The sequence below is a fragment of the Pyxicephalus adspersus genome, chromosome 2 (genome assembly GCF_032062135.1).
Source record: "Pyxicephalus adspersus chromosome 2, UCB_Pads_2.0, whole genome shotgun sequence".
Taxonomy (NCBI): domain Eukaryota; kingdom Metazoa; phylum Chordata; class Amphibia; order Anura; family Pyxicephalidae; genus Pyxicephalus; species Pyxicephalus adspersus.
The window spans coordinates 52,422,327-52,448,890 of NC_092859.1; the positions used below are offsets into that span (position 1 = coordinate 52,422,327).

General features: G+C 39.5%; 1 protein-coding gene across 3 annotated transcripts in view; it reads left to right on the top strand.

The window, feature by feature from the left end:
* The window catches only part of SLC23A1 (solute carrier family 23 member 1), a 144,219-nt gene that overhangs the window by 30,170 nt on the left and 87,485 nt on the right, over positions 1-26,564 (top strand). For all 3 annotated transcript variants that reach the window (XM_072400786.1, XM_072400785.1, XM_072400787.1), the window contains one exon: positions 22,104-22,217. In XM_072400786.1, the coding sequence (XP_072256887.1) occupies positions 22,152-22,217 (66 nt within the window). In that variant the 5' untranslated portion in view covers positions 22,104-22,151. The remainder of the gene's footprint in view (positions 1-22,103; positions 22,218-26,564) is intronic.

Sequence of the window (26,564 nt, forward strand, 5' to 3'; positions counted from 1 at the left end):
GATCGGCGCCGCCTTCATGGGCGGGCACAAGTGCCGCACGCTGGATCTCAGGGGAAATCAAATGAATTTTTTTTTTCTTGTTTTCCCGTGCGGAAAACCTGGTGCGTCCTATAGTCCGGAGCGTCTAATGGTCCGAAAAATACGGTATATGAATATACAATATAAATTACTGAATGTGCATATATTGTTTTTTGTTTCTAAAACATTTAAACAGGAAGAAAATAAAATCACATTTGTTCACTGAATATAATAAAGGATATAATATATCCTGAATATAATAAAGCTTGAAACACACAATCATGAAAAAAAAACACATTTATTAATAAAATTAAATAAAAAACACAAAAATTAAATCAAAATTTAGCTTAAATTAAAAAATCAAAAATTAGCTTAAACAAGAATGCATATATAAATCAAAAATACTGAAAATGCAATAATTCTGTATACAATATAGTACTATTTTTTTTAAAACACCTCGATATTGTGCTAAATTTTAAAACAGGGCAGCACAGAGTCCAACTTCACATACCTATAGACAAAACCACATGAATATATTTTGTAATATTTTTGTATTAGATTGGATACAGGAGTTTGTATTGAATCCAATACAAGATATTTGAATTTCACCCCAAACCCCCCGTTGACAGGCGCACACAACAAAGTCATCAGGAATCACCGAGGGACGCGTGCACGAACGCCGAGTGTTCTAATTCTCTCCGTATTTCCATGCAAAAAGTGTTACATTTTTTTGCATGGAAATTTATTTTACATTGTAGGCTATAATTCTTAGGCATAACTCACCAAAATATGTCCAATATTTATTTAATTTATTAAATGTAATAATAAACTTTAAATAAAAAAAACAAGAAAAATCTGTTAAGAAAAATGTGTAAAAAGTAATATACCGGTACAGTAGCGTATATATTTTAAAAAATAGTGTAACTATATATGTATTATATAAAGATTTATTTGTATTGGACTCAATACAGCTATTTTGTATTGAATCTAATACAAAATTATTTGAATTTTCCTGCCTCCCACACACATCGATACATGTACCGACGTCACCAAGAAACCCTGGAGATCATCTCTACACACGCCAGGTGAATACTGAAGAGTGAAGACATCTCCGGAGGAGCTGCGGGGACAGTGTAAGTGTTTTTTTTCAGTTGTAATCTGATTGTCATACAATTCTGTATGACAATCAGATTGCACTATAATGCTTGTTTTCTTTTTTTAGCAACCCCTAGTTCAGGGTAAACGCTTTCAGCAAGTTTTTTTACCCCAAACTAGGCTCGTGACTGGGGTGACTGCCCAGGGGGTTAAGAAAAAGTATTTTGTACTGTTGTGTTGGTTATATTGGGTAATATGCTCTTATGAATTTATGATCTTTTGTGCATTACTGTTGGTCACCAGTAGATAGTGCTGTGTCCTCATGTAAAGTTTGTTTCTAACAGCTTGTCTGACATCTCTGATCTGTAGAACTAACGACAAATGCAATTTTAAGACATGCCATTAGGTGTCACCCATAAACTGTGATTCTATTTTTGAATGGCATTTTGTACCCACAATCAATTCATTATATATTTGTGTGTATATATTTTTTTATAAATGATAACAATAACTGAAATCACCCAAATGGGCTTGATCAATTACATACCTTTAAAGCAGAACTAAAGAAAAGAAAAACACCTACCTTGACATGTGGAAACCTGAGGTCGGGTATGCGCAGGAGGAGCAGTCTGTAGGCTTCCTATTCAAGCTTTACTGATGTGGGGGTAAAGATAAAGGAGGAGGGGTGTCTCCTTCAATTACAAAAAATCCACTTTTTTAAATTTAATATTAAAGGGTTCTCCACCATTTTATACAAAGGAAAAAATGTAGCGATAGGTCCATTTTAAATGTCTGGGCAGATAATATCACAAATTGATCCACATATGTTACGGGTATAGGTAATTAAGTGAGAGTGTCCAGACATGTAACTTCTTTGACTGTAATGATAATGTGATGCTGGGGGAATTAACCTCTGCAGCATGTGGCACAGTTTGTAAAACCAATGGAAGTCTCCTTATTTGTGCTAAAATAAAGACACTTTTATTCAGTCAAACAAACAAAAACTCCCACCATAGCTTACTCCAGTTTTTCTGCAGCTTCCTGCTGCCAGTCCATTTCAGATGCAGATATAGAACCCAACTCGAAGGTTTAGGTTTGATAACCTGCCATCAATCTTAACTCAGGGCTCACACATTTCCCAGGCTCCCTGGAATATAAGCTTCACCTGCCAGTCCAGGTCCTGTTAGACTGAGGCTTTCTCTTTGGCAGGATCCTTGGGGGAATGAAAGGGCCCACCCAACCTTCCTTTACATTCCAGAGCCCAGCACACTGGAACACTCACTGCTAAGCATGCAACCCTTGCCATACTAACCCTTTGCTCCTTTCCCAGTTACTTCTGGGGCAAAATTAAAACAATTGGTGTAAATTTTCTGCCTGTCCAGGACCCATCCCTGTGGTTCTGTCCAAATATTTATGTAAAAATAGTCAATTCAAGTTGTACTGATTTTAATAGATACTGAGTCAATGGGAAAGCAAAAGAACTGTCAATGGACCTGCAAGGAAATGTTTTATTCTACAAATCAGGAAAAGGATAAAAAAAATATCCATAGTCTTCAAAGTGCCTGTCAGTAGTATTCCAAGGGGATCACATCTAGACAAGCCTGAAAAGGTACGAAACAAAGTCCTTTTGGGATAATAAGACTAAAATTGAACTTTATGCTTTGACCACTAATTCCTTTGTTTAAATAGGATGCAACAAGCCTTGTGTCGAAAACCACAGTTCTTACTGTGAAGCATGAGGGTGGGTCTCTGATGTTCAGGGTTGTGTCAGCTACAGCAGCACAGGGAACTTAGTAAAAATGATGGCAAGATGAATACAACATATTTCCAGAAGGCAACTTTCCTGTTCAAAAGGCAACTTTTTCCTCTGCTTTTGACATTGTTGATCCCCCTTTTCAACTCCAGATCGTAACCTCTTTTGGTATCAGGGACACTGCTTTCTCTTAGTTTGCTTCCTGTCTGTCTGACCATTCCCTACAGGTTTCTTTCAATGATAATTTCTCCTCTCCCACTCTCCTCCCTGTGGATGTTCCCCAATGGTCAAACCTTGCTTTAATTATGTCACATTTAGAACGTTTCCAGGTGCTTCTACTTTCACCTATGCAATATCTCTAAATTATGCTGCTACTTGTCCCCAAAGACCACCAACTTCTCGTATAGGCTCTTATCTCTCATCTTGACTACTGAAAAGTTCTCCCCTCTGGTATTCCACTAACCAGGCTCTCTTTTCTACAATCTATCATAAAAAATGCAGCCAGACTTATCCAACCTTCCCACCACCTCTCATCTACCGTCTCTCTTTACAATTCTCTACACTGGCTTCCAGCTTTACCTCAGAACCAATTTCCTCCACAGCTTTTGTCCCACCTACCTTTCTGACCTGACCAAAAATACATGCCTAATGACTAATGACATTCTCATTTATAACCGCGTCACATGCAGGACTTTGACACTTTTCTAGGGTTGCCCTGGCTCTTTGGAACTATATTCTAAATGGCTTGGCTTGCTCCTACTTTCTGCACACTTGCAATAGCCCTTTAAATCCTTCTTTTCAAACTTCCCTGCAAGTCTTTTTCTGTCTCTTAACCACACAGTGCATAAACATGTACAGAAAAATCAAACTTATAAAGAGAAAAAAAAAACAATGTGCAATAAAATAGAACAACGACAATCTAATCAAGCAAGGGTCTGTTTGCCATAGTCCAGGTGTTTGTTCAAAGTCTAGTTGTTATTCACAGTTTCTGAAGTTGCCATGCATACCAACAATGATGACTTCTGTGTGAAAGCTCCCTCTGGATTGTTGACATGGCTTTTTCTAGGCCAATATACAGAGGAGTGACTGATATACCCAAACAATGACTGCAGGGTGTAGGAGGGCTGAGAGGGTATATTTAAGTAGGTTAAGGTGCTTTGACACACCTAGAATGTTCCACATTGTGACTCATATTTATATTTCTGCAAGCTACGATTTTATGGTGTGCAAACAAATTGAGTCCAACAAGCTGAAAATAGTGGTTTCTCAAGAACATGCTAAAGAGGGTTTCTGGGTTTTCTTGAGGCCTAGAAAAATTATTCTTGGTCATAAAAGTATTGTTATGATGATCGATCTGGCTATGTTTCTGCAATCTAATACTTTGTAGCCTTGTGATGGAAATATTAAGAATGTTATAGCATGTATGCCTAAAATACAGTTCAGGCCATACAGATGTCAGGCCACTTCACTACATTTATCTGCCAGATCCTGAGTTTTACAACACCTGGCACATGGAATTTCCACTTTTAAAACACAACATGTTAAGTAGATCATCAGGGAAAATGTTCTTGTGAATTATCTCATGAGGAGAAAATTCCTGGTAGGAAGTATTTATGCTCTAGTGTCCATACTGTTAGGTACAGGCCTATAAGAGGAACTCTAGTCTTTATTGTTGTGTCTTTAAGGGTGGATATGACATTGGTATTCTCATTAATGTCAAAGCCATTGCAGTCTCTTTTTTTACCACTTTGGGAAGATCTCATGTGCAGTTCATTCAAGAAAACCCAAGAATTTACATGACCTGGCATTTCTACCACCTGAAAAAATCAAGGAATTCATCCACATATATCACGACAGGCTACATACCATCATTGATGCTAAATTAAGTAATACACAGTGTTTAGAAGGGTATGCAAACTTTGAACAGGGATAATTTTTATTTACTTATTGCTGTTTTGTTTCATGATTGTGCTATTCTGTGATGCCTTATAGTTTAATTTGGATATTATAAGTAAATTAAATTTGTTTTGCCTAATCGTTCATGGTACACATTTTACGAATTCTGCCAGGGTATGTAAATGTATGAGTACAACTGTATACATTCTAACTCTTGTAGGGTATGCACAGAGGCACACCCCTGTCTGCAGCCCATAACCTCACAAATGACAAAGAATAAAAGCATATCCCTATAAAAGGTAATGTGCTCAAACTAGCTCTGGTATTATATAGTTACATAGTAGGTGAGGTTGAAAAAAAACATAAGTCCAACAAGTTCAACCACTAGGGAAATAAACATATCCCAGATATAAAACCCCCATAAGACATAGTTGGTCCAAAGGAAGGCAAAAAAAACACTGGTACAATTTGCTTCAACAGAGGAAAAAAATTCCTTCCTGATTCCATGAGGCAATTGGATGTTCCCTGGATCAACAGTCTCTGTTATTTTTACTTCAAAGCCTTAATACCCAATTATATTCTGTGTTTCTAGAAAAGCATCCAACTTTTTCCTAAAGCAATCTATAGTAGTTGCTGAAACTACTTCCTGTGGGAGCCTATTCCACAGTTTCACAGACCTTACAGTGAAGAATCCCTTCCTTATCCGGAGCTTAAACTTCTTTTTCTCCAGACACAAAGAGTGCCTTCTTGTTCTTTGTAATGAATAATTGGCAATAGAGTTCTCTTTATGGACCATTTATATATTTATACAGGATGATCATATCCCCCCTTAAAGGTCTCTTCTCAAGGGAGAATAGATTCAGTTCAGCTAATCTCTCCTCATAGCTGAGTGTCCATGATTCCTTTTATTAGTTTAGTTGCCCTTCCCTTTTGTGAACTGGTGCCAAAAACAAGACTGCATAATCCAGCTGTGGTCTGACCAATGCTTTGTACAAGGGCAGGTTTATGTCTCTGTCTCTGCAGTATATTCCTCTTTTAATACAAGAAAGTACTTTGCTAGCTTTAGGTATTGTACCTTCGCATTGCATACTAATAATAAGTTTATGATATACTAGAACCCCCAGATCTTTTTCTATTTCTGGCTACTCTGTATTCCCCCTAGACAGTATGAAGCATGCTTTACCACTAATACCCTAAGATTATTCAGAGTATGAATCATTAATCACTACTCCCTGGATGCATCTTCAAGCCAGTTCTCTATCCATTTACAGATTGTCTTTTCTAAACCTATTGACCCTAACTTGCATATTAACCGTCTGTGGGGTACTGTGTCAAATGCTTTAGCAAAGTCCAAGTACACTATATCAACTGCTACTCCACTGTCTACCTGTTTACTTAGTTCCTTGTTACCTATTTTCTAGCGGAAACTCCTCCATGTGGTTCTTTATCAAACTCTCTAGGACTTTTCCAACTCTGGATCTTAAACTTACCGGTCTATAGTTACTTGGTAATGACTTTGCTCACTATTTGAAGATAGAAACAACATTGGCCCTACGCCAATCCATTGGTACCATGCCAGTGATTAAAGAGTTTCTAAAAATTAGAAACAATAGCTCTGAAATAGCTGAGTTCATCTCTTTGAGGACACGTGGATGTAATCCATCAAGTCCTGGTGCTTTGTAAACCTTAATTTTGCCCAGCTGTTTCTCAATCATATCAATTTTGAGCTATTGTGGCTCATTTAAGGCAGTGACATCGCTATTAGCAATTTGGGCTTGAGCTCTGCCATTTTCTATTGTGAACAAAGAGCTAAAAAAGTGTTTAGTAAATCTGCCTTTTCTTTATCCCCAGTTCCCAACCCAGAGACATTCTTTAAGGGGGTTACATGCTCAGATCTGATCTATTTGCAATTAATATATTTAAAGCATATTTTGGGGGGTTGTCTTACTTTTCTTTCCAATCTGTCTTTCATTTGAATTTTGCCTATTTTAGCTTGTTTTTTCATCTTTTGTTATATTCTTTAAAGTTTTTAAATGATGAAGGCGATCCTTAATTTTAATATTTTTGGAATGTCCTTTTCTTATTCCTTATGGCTTTTTTTTAACATTAGCTGTGAGCCACATGGGTTTTAATTTTAGCCTCCTAAACTTATTACCTATTGGAATATATTTTTCAGTGTGTTTGTATAGAACAGACTTGAAACATTCCCATTTCTCTTCTGGTGTCCCTATGTCCAGGGTTGACACCTGCTTCCAGAAGAAAGCACAAGAGAGACTTAAAGAGAGTCGTGTGTGCCATTGGAATGGCTCCGACCCACTGAGCAAGTTAAATAGCATACCTTTCTCCTAAGGAACATGCTCACCCTGGGACTACAACTTCTGGAACTTTGTAAACATCTTCAGTAAAAAATCAGGCAGAAAATCTTCCTGCATGTCATCCTTATAACTGCCACATAAACATGATCCCTGGTTTTACACTTCCCTAAGGTAAAATTTACCTCTCTACCTTCTATTGACTTAAACCATGCCTAAATATATTCAATAGGTTTTGGAGAAGGTTTTATCTGCAAGACAGCATCTGTTTTGTGGGATTTTATGTGCAGAAAAGGGACGGTTCTGTATGTGTCAGATTACCTGAGTTTAAATAAAAAATACCATTACAAACAAGTATCCCTTGTCTCTCACTCCAATACAAGAGGTGGATGGGAGGTGATTGTGGTCCTTGAGCTGGTAGGGCTGGCAATGGCTGACATTAGAAGGGCCAGTATGTGCTACAGAAAAGAGAGGTAAAAACATAATCAAAACAAGCAGAGGCCAGGACATGTGTCAGTCAGGGATGTCAGGACAAGCAGGGATTAGAAACCAGAGAAGCTAGGTGCAGTTCATGAGACACTAATGTAGTCTGGACATTAAAAGGCAGCTGCAGGAAGCCAGAAATCCAAGATGTTTAACGTTAGGCTATGATCAGAACCAGGAAAGAAACACACCCTGGATCCCGTAGAGCAGATACCATAATAATCTATTTTTTGGGCATTATCTTGTCCTGTCACTTTCTTATATTGTCATTTAATTATATTATTAATATCATGTAACCAGGCATAGGATTGTGTGACAAGTAGGTACCAATTACCATAGAGAGAGACATGATGACCGGGAAGTAGACAAAGCATAAGTCTCAGAGGATACTGATCCTTCCTGGGTCAGCCTTCTACACACCATCAGCCATTGACACATCCTAGAAGAATTCAGGGAGGGGGTTGTAATCTTAGGGGGAAATGTTAACTTCACCCCAGACAGAGTCCTGGATTCCTCTTGTGCGCTGGCTACTAATCCTGCCTCTCCTGGAAGGCACCTAAGACATTGTTGGACCCCTGGTCCAATTATTGAGAGGGTTATAGGCTTGGAGCCAAGGTATGCCCAGGATGACAGAGAACAAAAGAAATGGGATTAGGTCAAAACTCAGAAATTCCTGATGGTTAGCAGAAATACAGGTTAGGATTGGATATGACTACTGAGTTACCAGGCCAGACACCTGGGCAAGTTCATCCTTAAACTGCTAAGAAAGCCCAATTTGGAATTGGTGTTGGAGTGCTGCATCATTCCAGTGCTGCATCATTCCACTGTCAAAACTCCAACGATTAAAGTCAGAGACATATTCCTCCACCCCCACTGGCAGGGTCCCCAGAAAAACCCATGTCTGTTATTCCCCTTAAAGGAGGGAGATAACTGTATGGAGTGTAAGTGTCCCCTGTACTTCACCAGAGCTCGCTGCAAGGGATGATGGGCCAGTGACCCTAGTGGCCACTGGACTACTTTGCTGCAGGGAGAACACCAGGTCGCACACAATATGTGTTTCCTGTGTGCTTATAATATTGCATTTATAGTGTTTAGGCTGTAGACCATACAGTGGCAAATTATTGTGAGCTATTCAGGCCCTTGGTGTTAATGGATAGAATAATAACCATTAGACCTCAGAATATTACCTGGTTGTGTTTTGCTTGGCATATATGAAATAAGAAATAAGTAAACAGGTAGACAGTGGAGTATAACTTTCCACGCTTCCCATAGAACATAAAGCGAACATAATGGCAAATAGGTTTAGTGGGTGCGCAAGGCTTGAAACAAGGTATCAACTTTTTTAAGAAAGAATAAAGAAAGTTGTCAGAACAGAACATGACTTCAAAACAGTAATGAGAGTTATATTAGAAACAAAAAAGTAAATATCATTAAAATAAATCCCAATATGAGAAAAGCACTCCATAACAAAATTGTGAGTACCCAAATGTGGGAAAAATGATCAAATATTGTATAAGCAAATCTGTATCAAAACTTAACTTGCAAATTGTAGCACCTAAAAATGAAATTGTATAGTAGAAGTGTCCAAAAGATTAAAAAAAAAGTATATCTTATTAGGCCCTTATTCCAATGGATGAGGTGATTTCCGTGACACTTTCTGCCATTACCTTTGAAGCAGTGGAACGAGTGATCAGAAGTCAATTTTGCCTTGCATATCCAATGCCATTAAGGATATTTTTGTCAAACACCCTTTACCAGACTGTTTGACTGAGACTAATTGTCCATTAGTATTGACTGCAGACTACATGCAGCGCTGCATGGAGAGATTTTCTGCACCTTCCAGACCACTCGCCACCTAGCCCACCCCCCTCTTGACCGAGAAGCCAATACAGTTAGGCTCCTGCAGGCTGTCAGCCGCAGAGAGGTTGAGGAGGAGGTCCAAAAGGCTATGTTTGTGTCGCGGAGAATCTGGTCACTTTGTGCGATCCTATTCTTATAAGAAATTTAGGGAAACTTCAGCGCCTAGTGAGCCCATGTAAACCCACAAGCAGGTATTTCCTCGGAAAACTGATTGTTTCTTATTACCTGTTAAAATTGACTTGGATACTTCCATTGAGCATTTCCAGGCATTCCTGGATAGTAGTGCTGCTAGTAATTTTATGAATTTATATCTCTGGCCAGCTCCCTTGGAATTCCAGTTCTTAACCTACCATTATGTGTATTGGCTATAGATGATTCTTTTTTGCAGCAAGGAAAACCAGAAGGTTTTGGTTAAGGTGGGTTTTGTCAACTTGGAAATGGTAAATTTTTCTTTCTGCTGAACATTACTTCATCCCATTTAATTCTGAGTCTTCCATCCTTACGCAAGCATAATCCAGTAATTGATTGGGACTGTAGGCAGCATGTTTAATGGGGGAAGCCCAGCTGGATATTGAATCAGAATGGTGAACCTGTTTTCAAACTGTAACAATGTTACATTAGATTGTGATTCCTCAATAGTGCGGGAAGTACAAAAAGAAAATTGATTGGTGTTCCCAAGTTACTTCTCTACAAAGGAAGAAACAATCAGATCTAATCTAGTCAACTCTGGTATGCCCTCTCTTGACAGTGTAGAACGGGAATAGGCTGCCATTCTAATGAAAGAACTATACAGGAGATCTGCTCCACCCTCATGGGAAAGGCCCCAGGGCTGGATATTGTTATCTTGGGCTACTGCAAGACTTTCCTAGAACTACTGACCCCCCACTTCTTAAAGGCATTTAACATGATTGTGGAAGGTAGGCGTTACCAACTGAAGCGCATATCCCAGTAAATCCAAGGGGGAGCAAATTTCCAGCTCTGTGGGCAAGCTTTAGGACAATCTCTGCTCAACCTAGATCTCAAATTATTTATGAAGAACTTAGCCCTTGGATTTCAACTGCTTATGCATAAACTGAAACAATATGAACAAGCTGGTTTCATGCCCTCACGAAAGAGAATGGACCATGGGTACTCAGTGTAACAAGGTGAAAGTACTTTTGGGGCTACAGGTGCAGTAAGGGTTAAAGAACAACAAAAAACACTTTGATTCTGTTTACCCCAGGGAGTTCTCATTTTCATATCATCCAGGAAGTGAGGCAGGGGGAAAATGGCATTTCTTTACGCGTATCCACAAATCTGAGCATCAGCACTCAATTCTATGATATCTGGAGTTAACAATTATACACTGATCTTAACCTATTTAATCGTTACATGACTATTGCTAGCTCATTTTGACCAAACCTCATTGTTACATTATACTGTAAAAAACTTGTAATTGTTAGTATGAGATTATATTTTGTATATTACCAGCTGCTTTCTTTTCTCATGACCCATCAGGTCATGACTAATTTTCTTCTTATCAGGTCACAAGATGTTCACAAGGGCACATACTAAGACAATTTTCATAAATTCTTCTGTACATCAACAATATATGTATTCATTATTCCATGTTTTTGTATTTAACTTGCTAAAAAATATTAACTTTTAGTTGTCTCCTTAGTGGAATAATCAAAAAGCCTTACCATTCCTGCTACACTCATTTGGATTCATACAGCTAAATAGGAGAGCACACAGGCTCTGTTACTGTCTATTGATGCTGAAAAAGCTTGACAGGGTAGACTGGAACTTTATGAATCCTACCCTGTGGCATATCAGAATGGAATGGAACATTCTTTCTTGAATTTTATCAGTGTACCAACATCCATCGGCCAGTGTCAGGGTAAATGGCTATGGCTTGGAACAAATTCCTATAATAAATAGTACATGTCAGGGTTGCCCCTTATCTCCTTTGATCTTTTTCTGGCCTTGGATCTCCTGTTATGTTCGATAAGATTTATTCCAAATAATATGGGTCTGCAGTTAGGAAACTCACACCAGAAGACGTGCCAATCTGATGTTCTTTGTCTCAAACCCAATCATGTCCCTCCCCAATCTTCTTAAGGAGTTCAGGGACTATGGGATGTTGTCTAATTAAAAAAAAAATACTCCAAATTGAAAGCTCTGAATATTAGTCTCTCGATGCACTTTTTAAATGTGATTTCCTCATCTTAATCATCCAAGTGGACAGAGATTGGACTTAAATCTTTGGGTATTCCTATACCTGTCTTATGTCTTTTGATTGAATTGCACACCCCTTCTCTCTAGATTATGGTCTGAACTACATAGATGGGTTAGGGTCACTTTTACCTAATTTGGCTGTATTCAAATTTTGAAGATGAATGCTCAGCTATTCCTGTTCCAAACTTGCCTTATAGAGACCCCCCACCTCTTTCCTCAAATCAATCAGTTCCTTATTTTTTTATTTTATTTGTAACAGTAGATGCCGGTGCAGGTTATTAAATCTTCCTAAAACAGCAGGGGGCTTGGGTATCCCAGATTATTTTGCATACTATGTGGCAGCACACCTGACCTGAGTAGAAGACTGATGTTGATATGATATTTGTAAAAACTTGGTGTCTCTGTAAAAATCTTTCAGTAGCATTCTATCACACTTGGTGCCCTGAATGAAATCCCCTGCACTGCATGTGATCAAACAGCACCCCTCCATTGGACCTTCCTGGCGTATATGCTCCAAATTCTTTTACATCTTGATCCTCTCTTTCCATTGGTCACCTCTGATTCTGATCATTGGCATTCCCTCTTTCTCTTCTGGCCTTGAGTATCCAGGACTACGTATTTTGATTTTACGTAAGCTTTGTAGAGCCCAGGATTTTATTTAGGGAAAGGGCAATGGTATCGGAGCTGGCTTCGCCTAATCTGCCATTTTACTTGGCACCTTGGAGTGCATTCTAGCTAGTGCACATCTTTACAACTCTATTCACCCATCAAAATTGTTTCTCGCTCCTTGACAAGCTTTGGGCAACTATGTATGGGTACAGGGGTGGCTTTCCAAGTGCTCTCAGAAATATACACTGGTTTAAACACCCCAAACAGTAGTTTACACCCAACTTTGTAAGGGCTTGGGAAATGGAACTAAGTGTTACCTTTTCATCTCACCAGAAATTAAGGATCATGTCTCACCCATAAATCTTGGTTTTGCAATAAATTTCCAAGCAGCTGCATAGAATTTTCCCCACAATCCCACATACTTGCTGGAGGTGTGGTAGAGATAGAGGGACAATACTTCATCTTTTCTGGACATGCCTTGTCTGTCAACCTTTCTGGTCCAAAGTCTGGGAGATCACACAAACATTTACAGATTGTACTTAACAGATTCTCTTCTTTCTTCATCACAACGCTGCCTGAACACGTGTGCCCTTACCCTGGGTACTGAATGTCAATGAAATTATATTGATAGAAGACCTGACTGTTGCCCTCCATGATTCTGCAGAATTTTTTTTGTAATATGTTATTCTACTGGAGACAATTTCAGGAATCAGATGAGTACAGAAATTGCATAGTCTAACCCACTTTAATTCTCTTTGGTTTCTCTAAGCACACTCCTCTGTAGCATGTACTACACAGGCAATTGTATATTACTCCCTTCCTCCATTGTGATGTTAAAAAAGATAAATAATGCTCATGAGGACACAGATCACCGAATCGTGCTGAGAGTAACTACTCCATAGGGAATCAGGAGTTACCTGAAGTTAAACTTGCCTTAGAAGAATGGCATCACTTCCTTGAGGGAGCACTTTATCCTGTGACAACATGCACTGATAACAAAAACCTACAAAATTTGCAGACCACCTAATCCCTCAATCCCGTTCAAGCCTTGTGGTTTCTTTCTTTCTAAAAGTTTGATACTTTACCTACCTACCTACCACCCAGATTTCAAGAATATTAAGGATGATGCATTGTCCAATTTGAAAAGGAGGATCATTGGCTAGCCTTCATCATTGACCCTGTTCAAATTGTTTTCATGGCTCTTTTAAATAAAAAAGTGTGCAGCACCTCCAACCTCAGAAAACCTTCCAGGATACCTAAATCCTGCATCCCTGCATCCCAGGATGCTCTTCGCTGCTCCTTCTGCACATGCCCTGATCTTGGGCAAGTGCAGAAGTATCCCTTTCATCAATGGAAAAAAAATTGCAGATCTCACACATGTGCAGTTCCAGATCGGGTGATGCAGGAAGAAGAACTCCGAAGAAGAGAAAAGATGTTCGCCAGGCCGAATAGAGATACTGGGACGACGCGGAACCTGATGGAAGAAACCTTCCGACAGATAGACTGATCTGCGGGAAAGGTAAGTGTTTTTTTTTTATTTTGGGTTTAGTCATTTGTTTGGTAGGCCCAGCACATTTCAGTTCTCAGATGGGGATTATGACTTCAAGTTTGTTGTGCATTATAGACAACAGAAAACTTTTGACCTGTTCCATTGCAATTATTAGTGTTCAAATTTGAAACACAATGACCCTGATTCATCATTAAAATCCGCGATCGCTGGAAGCGCGATAATACGCGCGACCAGCGATTGCGGATTACCGCGGTCCGGGACTCGAGGGCGCGCGTACAATCGCATCCTGAATCTGCCGGCCGGATTTCTGCCATGCGCAATAGGGGTCGCGAATCTGCCAATTAAGGCAATTACATTTCAGCTGCGCAATTAAGGAGGATCTAAGCACAATGGTGATGCATGATCGCCAGTAAAAAGCTGTCGGATAAGCGCGGCTCCGTGCGCGAGCTTTTCCGGTTGTTGAATAGCGCGATCGCGCACGATTCCGGATCGCTAATACGAATGCGCGACCGATAATCCGATTTTGCTTGATGAATCAGGGGCAATGTGTTTCATTTTGTGTCTGTTTGCATTGAATATGCCCAGCACAAGGTGCCTAAAAGCTCCCCTCCTTGTTCTTTGCTCTAGCTTCTTACTCCTGAGCATACCTAGACTAATATTTCCATTGAATTTATTACTGATTCACTAGCCTTCAATGCTTTTTGTACAACTGTGGTTGTGGTTGACTGATTCTCTATGATAGCACATTTTATTCCTCTATTTGGACTTCCCTCAGCCTTCATTGTGGTGAAGACCTTCTTTAAGAAAATTGTTCATCCGCATACGTTACCATCCAACACTGTCTTTAATTACTGTGTGCAAGTTGTGTCCCACTTCTGGAAAGCCAACTGTGGGAAATCAAAGTCCTATGGGAGATCCTTCAGCCTATCACTCACAGTCTAAAGCTTAAACCAGAGGATTATACAATCTCCAGAGCCATATCTCTAGCTATATGTCAGATCCCAGCAGGATAACTCCTTAGATCTTGTTCCTTTGGCTTATTTGTCCACAATATCCACTCCAATGAATCAACAGGCCAAAGTCCCTTCTTTATCACCTGTTCATCACTATCCCAGGTTCTCCCTTCCCTGATTTAGAGAAAGGTCCAGAAGATAGTGCAATGCACTTTTGCATGTTGCAAAATTGAGCTGACAAGAAAATATTTCCTGCACATTCCTAAATAAGCAGCAAGCATAGTTATTTGCAAATGCAAATGCATTTTTTTTTTATTCAATACTGTATACCCAGGGCGCCCCTCCATGTTGTGGTGTACACACAAAGCATTCATACGAGAGATACAGATTAAATTTAATGTACCAGAAATTAAAGTAAGAAAGTACAAGAAAATGTAATGAGTGTTTTTTTTCTTCAGCTGTAGCTTCTGAATTATTATAGTGTAAAAGAGAACTTTGCCTCCTCCTAATTGGTGACCAGAAGAACGTTTTTCAAAGTCTATAATTAAAATACTATAGTAAAGGCAACAGAGCAAACAAATTAGTAGCTAACAAACTTAAAAAGAGACAATGCCAGAACAATGTATTTTTCATTAGACACCAAAATTTTTCATAATTTTTTTTTATCTTCCGGGTATCTTTGATGCCTTTAGTAAATATTATAATTCTCTATACCAGTGATGGCTAACCTTTTTGAGCCCGAGTGCCCAAACTGCCACACAAAACCAAAGAATTTCCTCAAAGTGCCAGCACGTCAATTAAACCTTAATAACAAGATTTTAGTATCTAAAAACTCTTTATAAAGTTGCCTGAACTATGTAACATCATTTGGAATCTTTGTATTGTCAGAGAATCAATTTGATTAAAATCCTTTGGTTTTCATTTCAATTTATTGGCAATTTATAATGTTTTAATTTCGTTCATAAATAGCCTAACTTCTTCCAAGCAGGCCACAAATCTCTCTAACACTCGTCCTCTGCTCTGCCGCATATCTTAATTGCGGACCTTCCCGCATGCCAGCTGCAAGGCCTTCACGTGCCACAGCTGGCACGCGTGCCATAGGTTCGCCATCGCTGCTCTATACAATCTGAAGGAAAACCCAGAGGCTCGTTTACCCTGTAGAGACTCAAGAGACGGATTTCTGAGCTTTTTTAAACTTCCATTCTAAATTTCCATCAAATGTATTTTCATAACAAACCATTTACAGTTCAGAAAGTTCACACGGTAATTTGCAAACATTTTACCATTAAGGTTCCAGGAGCAGATGGGTTCACAGCAGAAAAATATCAAACATATTAAAAAACCTTTGCTCTGTATCTTGTAGATTTGTATAATTCTGCTTCATCCATCCTGCTAGAAATGTTAGAAGCGGTATTGATTATACTTCCTAAACTATACACTTTATGTCTATACCTCTATTAAACACAGGCATTAAAATTTACACCAAAGCTCTAGCTTAAGAGTAACAAAAACCACTCCATTTCATATTAAAACAGACAAAGTGTAGCTTGTTAACAGTTGTCAAGCCCCAATTGGTACAAGGCAAAATATTGATTTACTTGGTCTAACTGAAACTTCAGAAACTCTGGCACTTTTCTTACCATTAGATGACAAAAAGGCATTTCAAAGGGTAAATTAGCTATTTCTTTGAGTGACCTTAATGAAATACAAGTTTCGGGTCCAATAATAGCTACGGCTCTATGTTCCACAATTTCATTTTGTTCATCATCATCGGTATATACATCTGACAATGCTCTATTGTCTACTCTTTACATCTAACAGGGCGAGACAAGGTTGCCTACTCTCTCCAATCCCACATGTGTAACCAAGAACCATTGGCACAATCCATTTAGGCCAATCCACTAATGAAATGCATTCCTGTTGCAGTTAAAGCTCACAACCTTGGTTTATTTTGCAAACAATGTGTTTTTTTTTTTCTACAACGAGCCTCCCCCTAGTGACATCCTGCTATATACTCGCGATCTCATAGTCTGACCATGATGCGGTCATGGCTACCTTTTCCTAACTTTTCCCCAAACCAGACTTCTTTTAGTTGCTGAACAATTCCCTTCTAAGTAATCCTACAGTGTGTCATAAAATTCAGGCTGCACTTTCTGATTATTTTTCCCTAAACCAAACCCCTGAGGTTTCAAGTGCAACCCTATGGGCTGCCCACAAATTGGTAATTAGAGACCGCTCAATCTGATTTGCCTCCCAGGTTAAAAAACAGCAGATACACAAATTGAATGGTTGGAAAGAGAATACACTGACTTACGTACTCAGTTCACTGCTACCCCTACAAGGGATGTGGGAAGGCGCCTAGAGGCCTGTTAGGACACTACAGAGTTTATGCTCTGTATCTCTGGCTAAAAAAACGCTAAGATGGACTAAAAACAAATTCTACTTTCACAGCAAGACATCCCACACAATGTTTGCAAGAAGGGTGCATCAACCAGATCGCTGCTTTACCCTCTATCACTGTAAGGTCAACGGCTCAGACCTCACAAGTAACCCAGTGAAAATTCTACTGGAATTTTGTAAAAGGCTGAGTGCACTGTACAAACCTCTGCATACGCTGGAAAGCACGACCATGGCTGAATTTCCTGACACATTGTCTCTACCTGAGCTCCCTATCTCCTTGGTGGAGTCTCTGGAATCTCCCATTAAGCAAGTAGAGATCCTGGAAGAGTCTCAAGAGCAACAAACGCCCAGGCCCAAATAGCTTTACTGCCACCTATTACAAAACATTAATAGGTGGCAGTAGATCAGATCTAGTGCCACACCTAGAACAGGTTTTTAATGCTGTTCTGCAAGGGGGAGACCTGGGAGCTAGTTTGCTGCAAGCTGCAATATGTATGTTGTCCAAGCCAAACACAGATTCCAGCTTGTGGTCCAACTATCGTCCGATTTTATTACAAAACCTAAATGTTAAGCTGTTGGCTAAGAAGGTACCAGCATTTCTTTTATATAGATCATAGATCCCCCTATTTCCTCATAGGCAAGGGCACCAGACAAGGTTGCCCTCTTTTGCCATTGCCTTTTGCGTTAGCAATGGAGCTTCTGGCTCAGGCAATAGGAGACCATCCAGACATTATAGGCATCGAAATAGAGCACTTCCCACTAACTCAGCCTCTTTGCTGATGATGTACTATTATGTATATCCAACCCTTTGGTGTCACTGCTAACCTTATGTCTCTTCTCCAAAAATTTCAAAAGTTCAAAAGGCCTGTAATTGAACCTTAATAAATGTAAGGTATTAAGCAATAGTGACAACTATCCAAGCCTTCTTCCTATTTAAATAGGAGGACTGTCATCTCTATTACCTAGGGATATTTCACACCTTCCTATGATACCCTGTATGTCGCCAACGTCCCAGAGCCTTTCTGGCTTAAGTCCCGGAAGAGGTATCAAATATCCTGGCTGGTGCGTACAGCATTGATAAAGATGACATGGTTGCTGAAATTACTGTATCCCATGAGGGGTGCTACCAAAAAAATTCCCTACTCCTATCTTTAATACATTGCAGATAAGGATGTTGTATACGTCATTTGATAAGGCGATTAAATAAGTGCAGTGTTTTGGGGAAGGGGCACTATTAGCAAAGGCAGATATCGAATCAGCCTCATGCCTTTTGCTGCAATGCAAAAATTTAGTTTGCAAACCCTGTTAGGGAAGCTAAATTTTGCCTGCAGAATTCTGCCAGTGGGACGGATATTTGCATGAAGCCTGGCGGTGGCTACAGCATGGTGCCAGGCCCCTTTGCATTTTGTTGGGTTGGCACAAGAGTTGACGGAAGATCTGCGTGTGTGAAATGTGTTTTTGCAGCAGGTCATTGTGGTTGGAGGAACTAGTGACGAGCGTAGATATGGAGCTTTTTACAGATGCAGTGGCATTGTCAGGCGCTGTGGTAGGGCTGGAGGAGTGTAGGATGGATGGACTGCTTAAAATTTGGTTTTGCTGGAATATTTCCCCATGGTGGTGGCAGTGGCAAGAAGGTACGTTTCCATTGTAAACATTTGGGGTGGTACAGACTTTTAACCATTTTTCTGCTTTGCCCGTTGCTGATTATTCATTTGATGCAGTACATGGTGTTTCGATGTATGCAGTTGAATGTGGTTATATAGGCTGTGTCCTTTCCTGGGGTTACCAATCGTATTGCTGAAGCTCTGTCTCGTGGTCCGTGTTTTGAGAACTGGCTCCAGAGGCAGAGGCGTGCAGGTGGCCACGCCCAGCGATGCTATATAAGCTTGTGCTGGAACCTTTTCAGGTTTGATAAGTGGATTAGTTAGTGAGGGCACTTATGAGGCAGTATGGTGGGACTGGATAAGTTTGTGTGCTGATTTGGGGGAACCGTGGGTTTAGGAAGATTATTTGATGTTTGAAGGTTACTGGGTGTGTAGATTTCTTGGTTACGCAGGCCCTTCAAAGTTATAGGAGACGGAGGGCCTCATGCAATAGACAGCTACTGGTGACCATGCTTGTCTCCACAGGAAGTGTTTTTGTTCTGAGCTGCTTACTCAATAGCATTTGTTGTCTCGTTATGGGTGGGGAAGCTGATTAGCCTCAGTAGGGACTAGCCAGGGGGGATCTTGCTAGGGGATGTGGTAGTGAAAGACGTGGGTGAGTTTGTGGATTCGTAGATCAAAACAAATCAAATGGGAGGAGGATTCTGTATCAAATTGGGGGTGGTGGAAGGGTGGAAGGATGGTGGGGTTGCTCAATGCCTTATTTGAATAGTGGGGCATTTGTACGTGCACTGGGGTGCTAGAATAGTTGATGTTGGCCCTAACAGATGGCAGTTGGGTATGCTGAGTGAAGTTGGCTTGGATCAGTGTGCCTGGCATGCTCTTAAGTAGGGTGGCGCTGAAAGTGCATAATTGACCAGATGACATTCTAGTGTTGCATGTAGGGGGGGATGACCTGGGGATGACATATAAAGTGGGATTTTTTTTCTGCTTAGCACTACATTCCAAGGGATTGTTATTTTAAGGTCTGAGATAATTGCTCGGACACAGTGGAGGGTGGCTCGGTCAGTGGAGAGGCTCAAAAAAGCAAGGACAAAGGTTAACAAGGAAGTAAGTCACTTTGTTGTCCATAGTGGGAGCATGGTGATTCACCACAGGGAATTAAAGGTGGGGACATGGCAATATCTGAGGGGAGATGGGGGTCCATTGAATGCTATTCATAATGGCATGTGGGTTTTAGGTTTGGGAGAGGGTATTCAGTAGGCCCTGATGGTGTGGGGGGCTTGCCAATGGAAAATGATCCCTTGCACGCTGTGGCGGTTGAGGTCCTCAGGGGGCAGGATTAAGTGGGTTGATAAACAGCTGGGAGAGTCATCTTGGTATGGAATCTCCTCAATGTAAAATAAAAAGGTGTGTTGTTTTGGTAGTGGTAAAAGTAGGGTTGCCAGTAAGGTTTCTTCCCTGAGCCTGTGGTAGTATGGTACGGCTGGGAGCAGTAACATACAGGTGATGTAGTCCCCCTCCCCCCACCAAATTAAAATTGGCATGGTTGTATGACAGGTCCCCTTGAGGACCTGCAACCAATATATGTTATACTTGGAATATGGTGTTGTCATATGATGCTGTTATATTATTGTATATATATTATGAGTATACTGCTTTTGTTATAATATTGCTATACCATTGTTAATACTGTTTTAGGTTTTGATTTTGATAGTATTATGCTAATGTACATGTCTGGTAAAATATAAAGTAAAAAGGGGGGGGGGGGGGGGTTGTGACATTAAAGTGGCCTAAGTGGCCATTTCCCAAAATATTTGGTCTTTTGTCGGTTAATAAATCAAGACATGTGGATTAATTTTATTCATCGACACATTCAAACAATGCTGGTAATCTGAATAACAGAAGATGAAAATCCCCACTTCTTCTATTAATGATATGAATTATAGTTTTCCGAATAGTTACTATGCTTTAAAAAGACTGCTGATAATAGCATTAGCATCGAAATTATTATTATAATTATTAATAATAATAATAATAATAATAATAATAAACAGGATTTATATACAACATATTACGCAGCGCTGTACATTAAATAGGGACTGGAAATGACAGACAGATACAGACAGTGACACAGGAGGAGGAGAGGTCCCTGCCCCGAAGGTGGCGGAAGTAACACACAATAGGAGGGGAGATATGTAATAGAGAGAAGTAGTGAGAGTTTTGAAAGACAGGAGAAGATTGGTAGGCAAGTTTGAAGTTTTGAGTGCTTTTCTAAATGAGCAGAAAATAGGAGCAAGTCAAATAAAACAAGGAAGACCATTTCAGAGAGTTGTGGCAGCTCAAAAAAAGTCTTGGAGCTGTGCGTGTGATGAGGTTATGAATGAGAAAATCAGTAGTAGGTCAATGGAGGAGCGAAGAGAGCAGCTAGGGGAGTATTTTTACCAGGTCAGAAAGGTAAGTGGCACAAGAACTGTAGACACAATTAGGCGCAAAGCACAGGAGCTTGAATTTGATTCTGAGGTGAAATAGATGCTAATGAAGAGCACTACTAAGAGATGCAGCAGAAGAGGAGTTGTGGGAAGGATGGATGAGTCTGGCTGCAGCATTCATAATAGATTGTAGTGGAGAAAGTCAGGTTGGTGGAACACAAGAGAGGAGGATGTTACAGTAGTCCAGACGAGAGATGATAAGAGCATGTACAAGGAGTTTGGTAGTCTCTGAGGACAAGCAGGGGCAGATTTTAGAGATGTTGAGTAGGTGAAATTGACAGGACCTGGAAATGTTCTTAATATGAGGGGTAAATGAGAGGGCAGAAGAGAAGAGAAGGCAATGCCAAGACAACGTGCCTGAGGGGAGGGATGAATACCAGTGTTGTTAAGAGTTAGAAATATGTCAGGGGGAGATTTGGAATTTGAGGGGGGGAGATTTGGTTTTATCCAGGTTGAGTTTAAGAAATCTGTCAGCCATCGATAATGAGATGGATGAAAGACAGCATGAAACCTTATCCAGGACTGGGGGAGACAAGTCAGGGGTGGACAGATGGTCCTGTAAACTAAAGGAGGCTATGAGACTGCGAAAAGAGGAGGTGTGCAGAGAAGTTTAGGAACACCAAAAGGAGGGGAGTGGCAGAGGAGGAATTACTATTGAAAAAAACTAGAAAGGAACAGTCAGACCGGTAGGAAGCATTCCAACTATTTCCATTTCTACTTTATAAATCCTTTGCACTGATAGGATGAGCACAAATGGAATCCTTAAGCAGCAGTCTACATATGGGTTGGTACATACCATGTAGAGCTTCTGGTATGCAAAGAGGTAATTTTTTTAATGGTTAACTGCAGCTTTGTTTTCATGATGTTACTCCCACTTACTTTTGCCGTTTACTTTTGACAGAAAAATGATGTTTCCACACACGAAACAACAGAAAAGAAAACAACAGAAATGGACATGCTTTATAAGATAGAAGATGTTCCTCCATGGTATCTTTGCATATTCCTGGGATTACAGGTAAATGGCAATGTATTCGTTTACAAATAAAAATGCATATTTACCTAAAATTTTCCTAATACTTAAAATTAGTTTAACAATTACACAGAGGAACACATTTTTTGTTGAGTTAGATCTTACACTTGTTTTTTTACAAAGTTTTGAGTGGTCAACCCCGGTTTTTTGCTATCACATTCAGGGTACCCTCCATTTTTGTCAGTCAGACCCAGTTTCATGTGCAGAGGCGGGTTGATGGAAAATATTCTTTCCATCAACAAGTGGCTCATGAAGAATGTTTGGATGACCTGGTTTTACGGCAGATCTTGGAGGCCAATTCCTTTCCACCCAATGTCTCTCACAAGCTCTCCTGTCCCACATGCACAGATAACAGGGATACTTGGTGTAGCCGCATTGCTGACCAAGAAAGAAGCATACCATTTTAAGTTCAACACAGATGACCCAGATATTGCAACAACTCAATGACTTTCCTCATGTCTGTATATTCTTCACAAAGAGAAACTGAATAGCCAATTGGGACTAACCCAAATATATGGCCATTGTGAAGGAGGACACACTTTAAGCTCTGCTTTGAGCTATCGATGAATAGTCGCCATTTAGTTGAATTATGGATTGGAATTCCCAATTCCTCCATTAAACCAGGTATGTTATGGCAATACACAAAGCCACTGTCAGTTCTAAAGTACTGCAGAAATGCAATTTCCCTGGTTCGAAAGTATGATATCATTCCTTTTTCAAGTAAGTTTTTCTCATGCAGTCTTGATGCTAGGAGTTCTGAAGCCTTTCTTCGATAGTCCCAAATCACTCAAATGCTCACGTACCAAATCACGCAACTTATGCTGATCAAATACCTTACAAACAAAGTCCTCTTCAGTTTCAAACTCTTCATCGTTGTTGTCACCTACATAATCACCATAATTATGTTCTTCAAGAAAGGGTAGTGTAACGAAAACCGGCACTGGGATTTCATCTGAATGATCCATTGGGCGTATAGCCGATGGTAGACTAGGATACTTTATGCTACATCTATTTTTTGTTATATCCTGAAGTTTTAACTATACAAAAGTAACAGTCACTGAAATGATCTCCTGGCTTTTGCCAAACCATAGGTATACCAAATGGCATTTTATCACGTGTTACCCTTTGCCACTTCCGTAAACCCTCGACACACTGTTTGCACACCTTATTAGGGGCCCAAGACTTATCTTGATCACCAAGTTTAACTTTGAAATATGCCAAATAGGCTTGCTCCACAAATGTGCTCATGTTCACCCTTTGACTGGGAATGGTGAAACTGCCACAGATATACCAAAATGAATCAGAGTTCATTAGGCACTTACGATGGGAAACAGCAGAGCCAGACATGATCTGAAAGAAAGGAAATACGTGTGTAAGTAGAAAATATTAAATTTTGCGTATTCACTACGTAGAGCAGCGCACAACCTCTGACTACACTGTCTTGAATAGCCTATACAAATCCACACTATAGTAATCGCATTATTAAGCGGTAGAGAAAAAAAACTGATGTAATAGAAGAAAACTAACTGCACTTTCAGAATCAGTATACCTATTTTAGTGTAAATAAGCTTAAAAATTGAAGTAAACAACAAATTTGTTTAAAATTGTTCCCCAGTGTTATTTTCAAGCCCACAAAATATATACCAGCACATAAATTATATGCCTCCTTATATACACAACGCTGCTGTTAGATACTTATGTAGGTACAATATTAAGAATATGCATATGAAGAACAAGATTAAAAATAGCAAAATATAGCCAGGTAGCTATGTAGGTTTAGCCATGCAAAACAACCTTAATATATCATAAAGGCAAAATAAATATGGGTGGGTCCCATCAAAAAATTGCAGCATATGCTGATGACCTCATGTTTGTGAACTCCAACCTGATTTCCCTTACCTAATCTTAGTGAACTCCCCATCGCTTTCTAATTTTAAGATTAATCAGAGGCAATGAACTGAATAAATGAATTCTTTACCCAAAGCATTTTTCATGCATTTAGTCCTCCTACCTCAAGATTTATTTCCAGTGTTCCAAGGTGAATTTCACGCCGCTTCTTTTAAAACTGAAGTTGGTTTACTGAGCTGGGGAGTTTTTTCCTTGGTTTGGTCAGATCAAGATAGTAAAAATGAACGTAATAAGTAGGTTTATATACCTTTTTCAAAGTCTGCCTATTTGTATTTCGAGGTGTTATTTTAAACTGTTTGACTCATTTCTTCTCAAACTTATTTTAGGGAATCACCATCCTTGGATTAGTCATATATTAATGCTCTATAATAAATTGGTAGGGGGTTTTGGCATTTCTGACCCCTCTCTCTACTCTGCAGCTTCCCTCCTGGTCAGAATCATAGATTGGTGTTAAAGCAATAGATGTTGTTTGGGCAATATTTTTGCTCTGTACCTTTACATATGATTTGATATTTATACCATCTATGCCCCAGCTCAAACATCGGACCATTGGAAGATCTGCCAAAGGGTCTTCTCTAACCCTTTTTCATGATTCACTAGTTCATGCTAAATATTTTTAGTGCCTCCCAATTTTTCAGTCAAGACCATTGCTTATTAAGAGATATGATTACTTCCCCAAACTTCCCATTGCCATTGAACTTTTGGAGGGCACTCCAGTTATCCCACGGTCTTTGTTCACTACCCCGAAAAGTCACTTTACATGTCTGTTAACACCTTTTAAAAAACTACTTTCTGGTCAGAGGTCTAATAGGCATATTTTATCTGTCCTACACTGTTAAATCAATTCTCTACCACCTAACTATTTCCCTTCCTTCCCATTCACAATAAAAGGAAAAACTAGGCACCATTTCACCCAGTCCCAAGAAGGGAGGATCTTTTGTTCTGTCACTAATCTTCAATAAGTAGTAGAATTTAAGAACTTGAATTTTGTCTAGGTAGTTCTGTATGCCAGAACTGTAACTAATTATTGTGATTTTACATTGTTAACAATCAAAAATAGTTTTGTCCACTTTAGCTAATAAAGTATCAGACATCATGGGACAAGTCTGGATCAATTTTGATAATAAATTCCTCTGTAATTGGGTGTGGAAAAATGCAAATTTCTACAATGCACTGAAAACATTTGCCCATGTGTAACTGTTAATACATGCTGTGATTTCACTTCTTTGAATAGTCTGTAGATAGGTATTTTTGATACTTTGTAGATTACTATTTAGGATGAGAAACTCTGAAGGATCAAAAGTACTTCTGTTCTTGTGTAGAAATCAAAATTAGTTTGTGATTACTTGATACACAATAAAGTACAGAGTATAAAATAATTATGTAAAAAGTATATTTAAAAAATAACTTCTAAAGTGTGTGGTGTGTATGTATAGGCATGCGTGCCGTGAGTGTAACAGACATTTATATCAGTTTAATCTATGGAATAGATACTAATATCATAGAAAATTTGCCTATGGTCCACGTAACATATCTCATTTAATGTATAACTTTTTCAAGATTTAGAACCAGTAGTTAAATGTTCCATTTTGTACAATTTATTCATGACTCGTTTTACAGACCAACACCTGCTTCCTCAGACGTAAGGACTAAGAAAAGTATACAAATGTATTACCAAATTACTAGAATAGTAAATCGCTAGAATACCCTTATTATATTGTGAAAGGGATATCGCCTGTCCCCTGCAATCATGAACCCGCCTACTTACAACATACAAAGTTTAGTTCTGCTTTAAGTAGTATTAATTAAAAAAAATCAAATTAAAATTGTCCTAATATTTTTATATATGTTAATTGTAGGACCCTTGCCTATTGCCAGTGCTCACCATGCGCAAATTCATCCAATAAATCTCTGAACTCTTGACAGGAGGCTAGTTGCACCATCCCAGCACATGATTGCCCCAGGAATTTACTGCACAAAGTGCATCTTGGAAGGATTGACAGAGGACCAAGAGCCCTCAAAAGAAGGACAGAGGAAACAATAGGTAGTCAGGAAGGCTCAGAAAATCACTAGGCAGGCCAAACGTATCAATGGGCAACTGGTGCAAGGGAGCTGTGAAGCTATAAAGGACCAATAGCAAAGGGCAGGTCAATGTCATAGCCAGGAACTACTCTGCTCTTTGGCTGTGGTAAATACTCTGAAATTCCCCTAAGTTGGACATAGTCTCACTCTCACTATGTGCAGAGGATGTTTAGACAGGCACATGTACAGATAAAGAGAAACTGGGGAGGTTGTAAGCTGTAGTGCAGAGGACAGACGGCTAATTACTTGACAGTGTTCTCCCCAGAAATTTTTTTCAGCCGGGTGGTAGGAAGCTATAGCCGGGTGGTAAAAAAGGGGGTGTGGCAAAACACGGCAAATTTA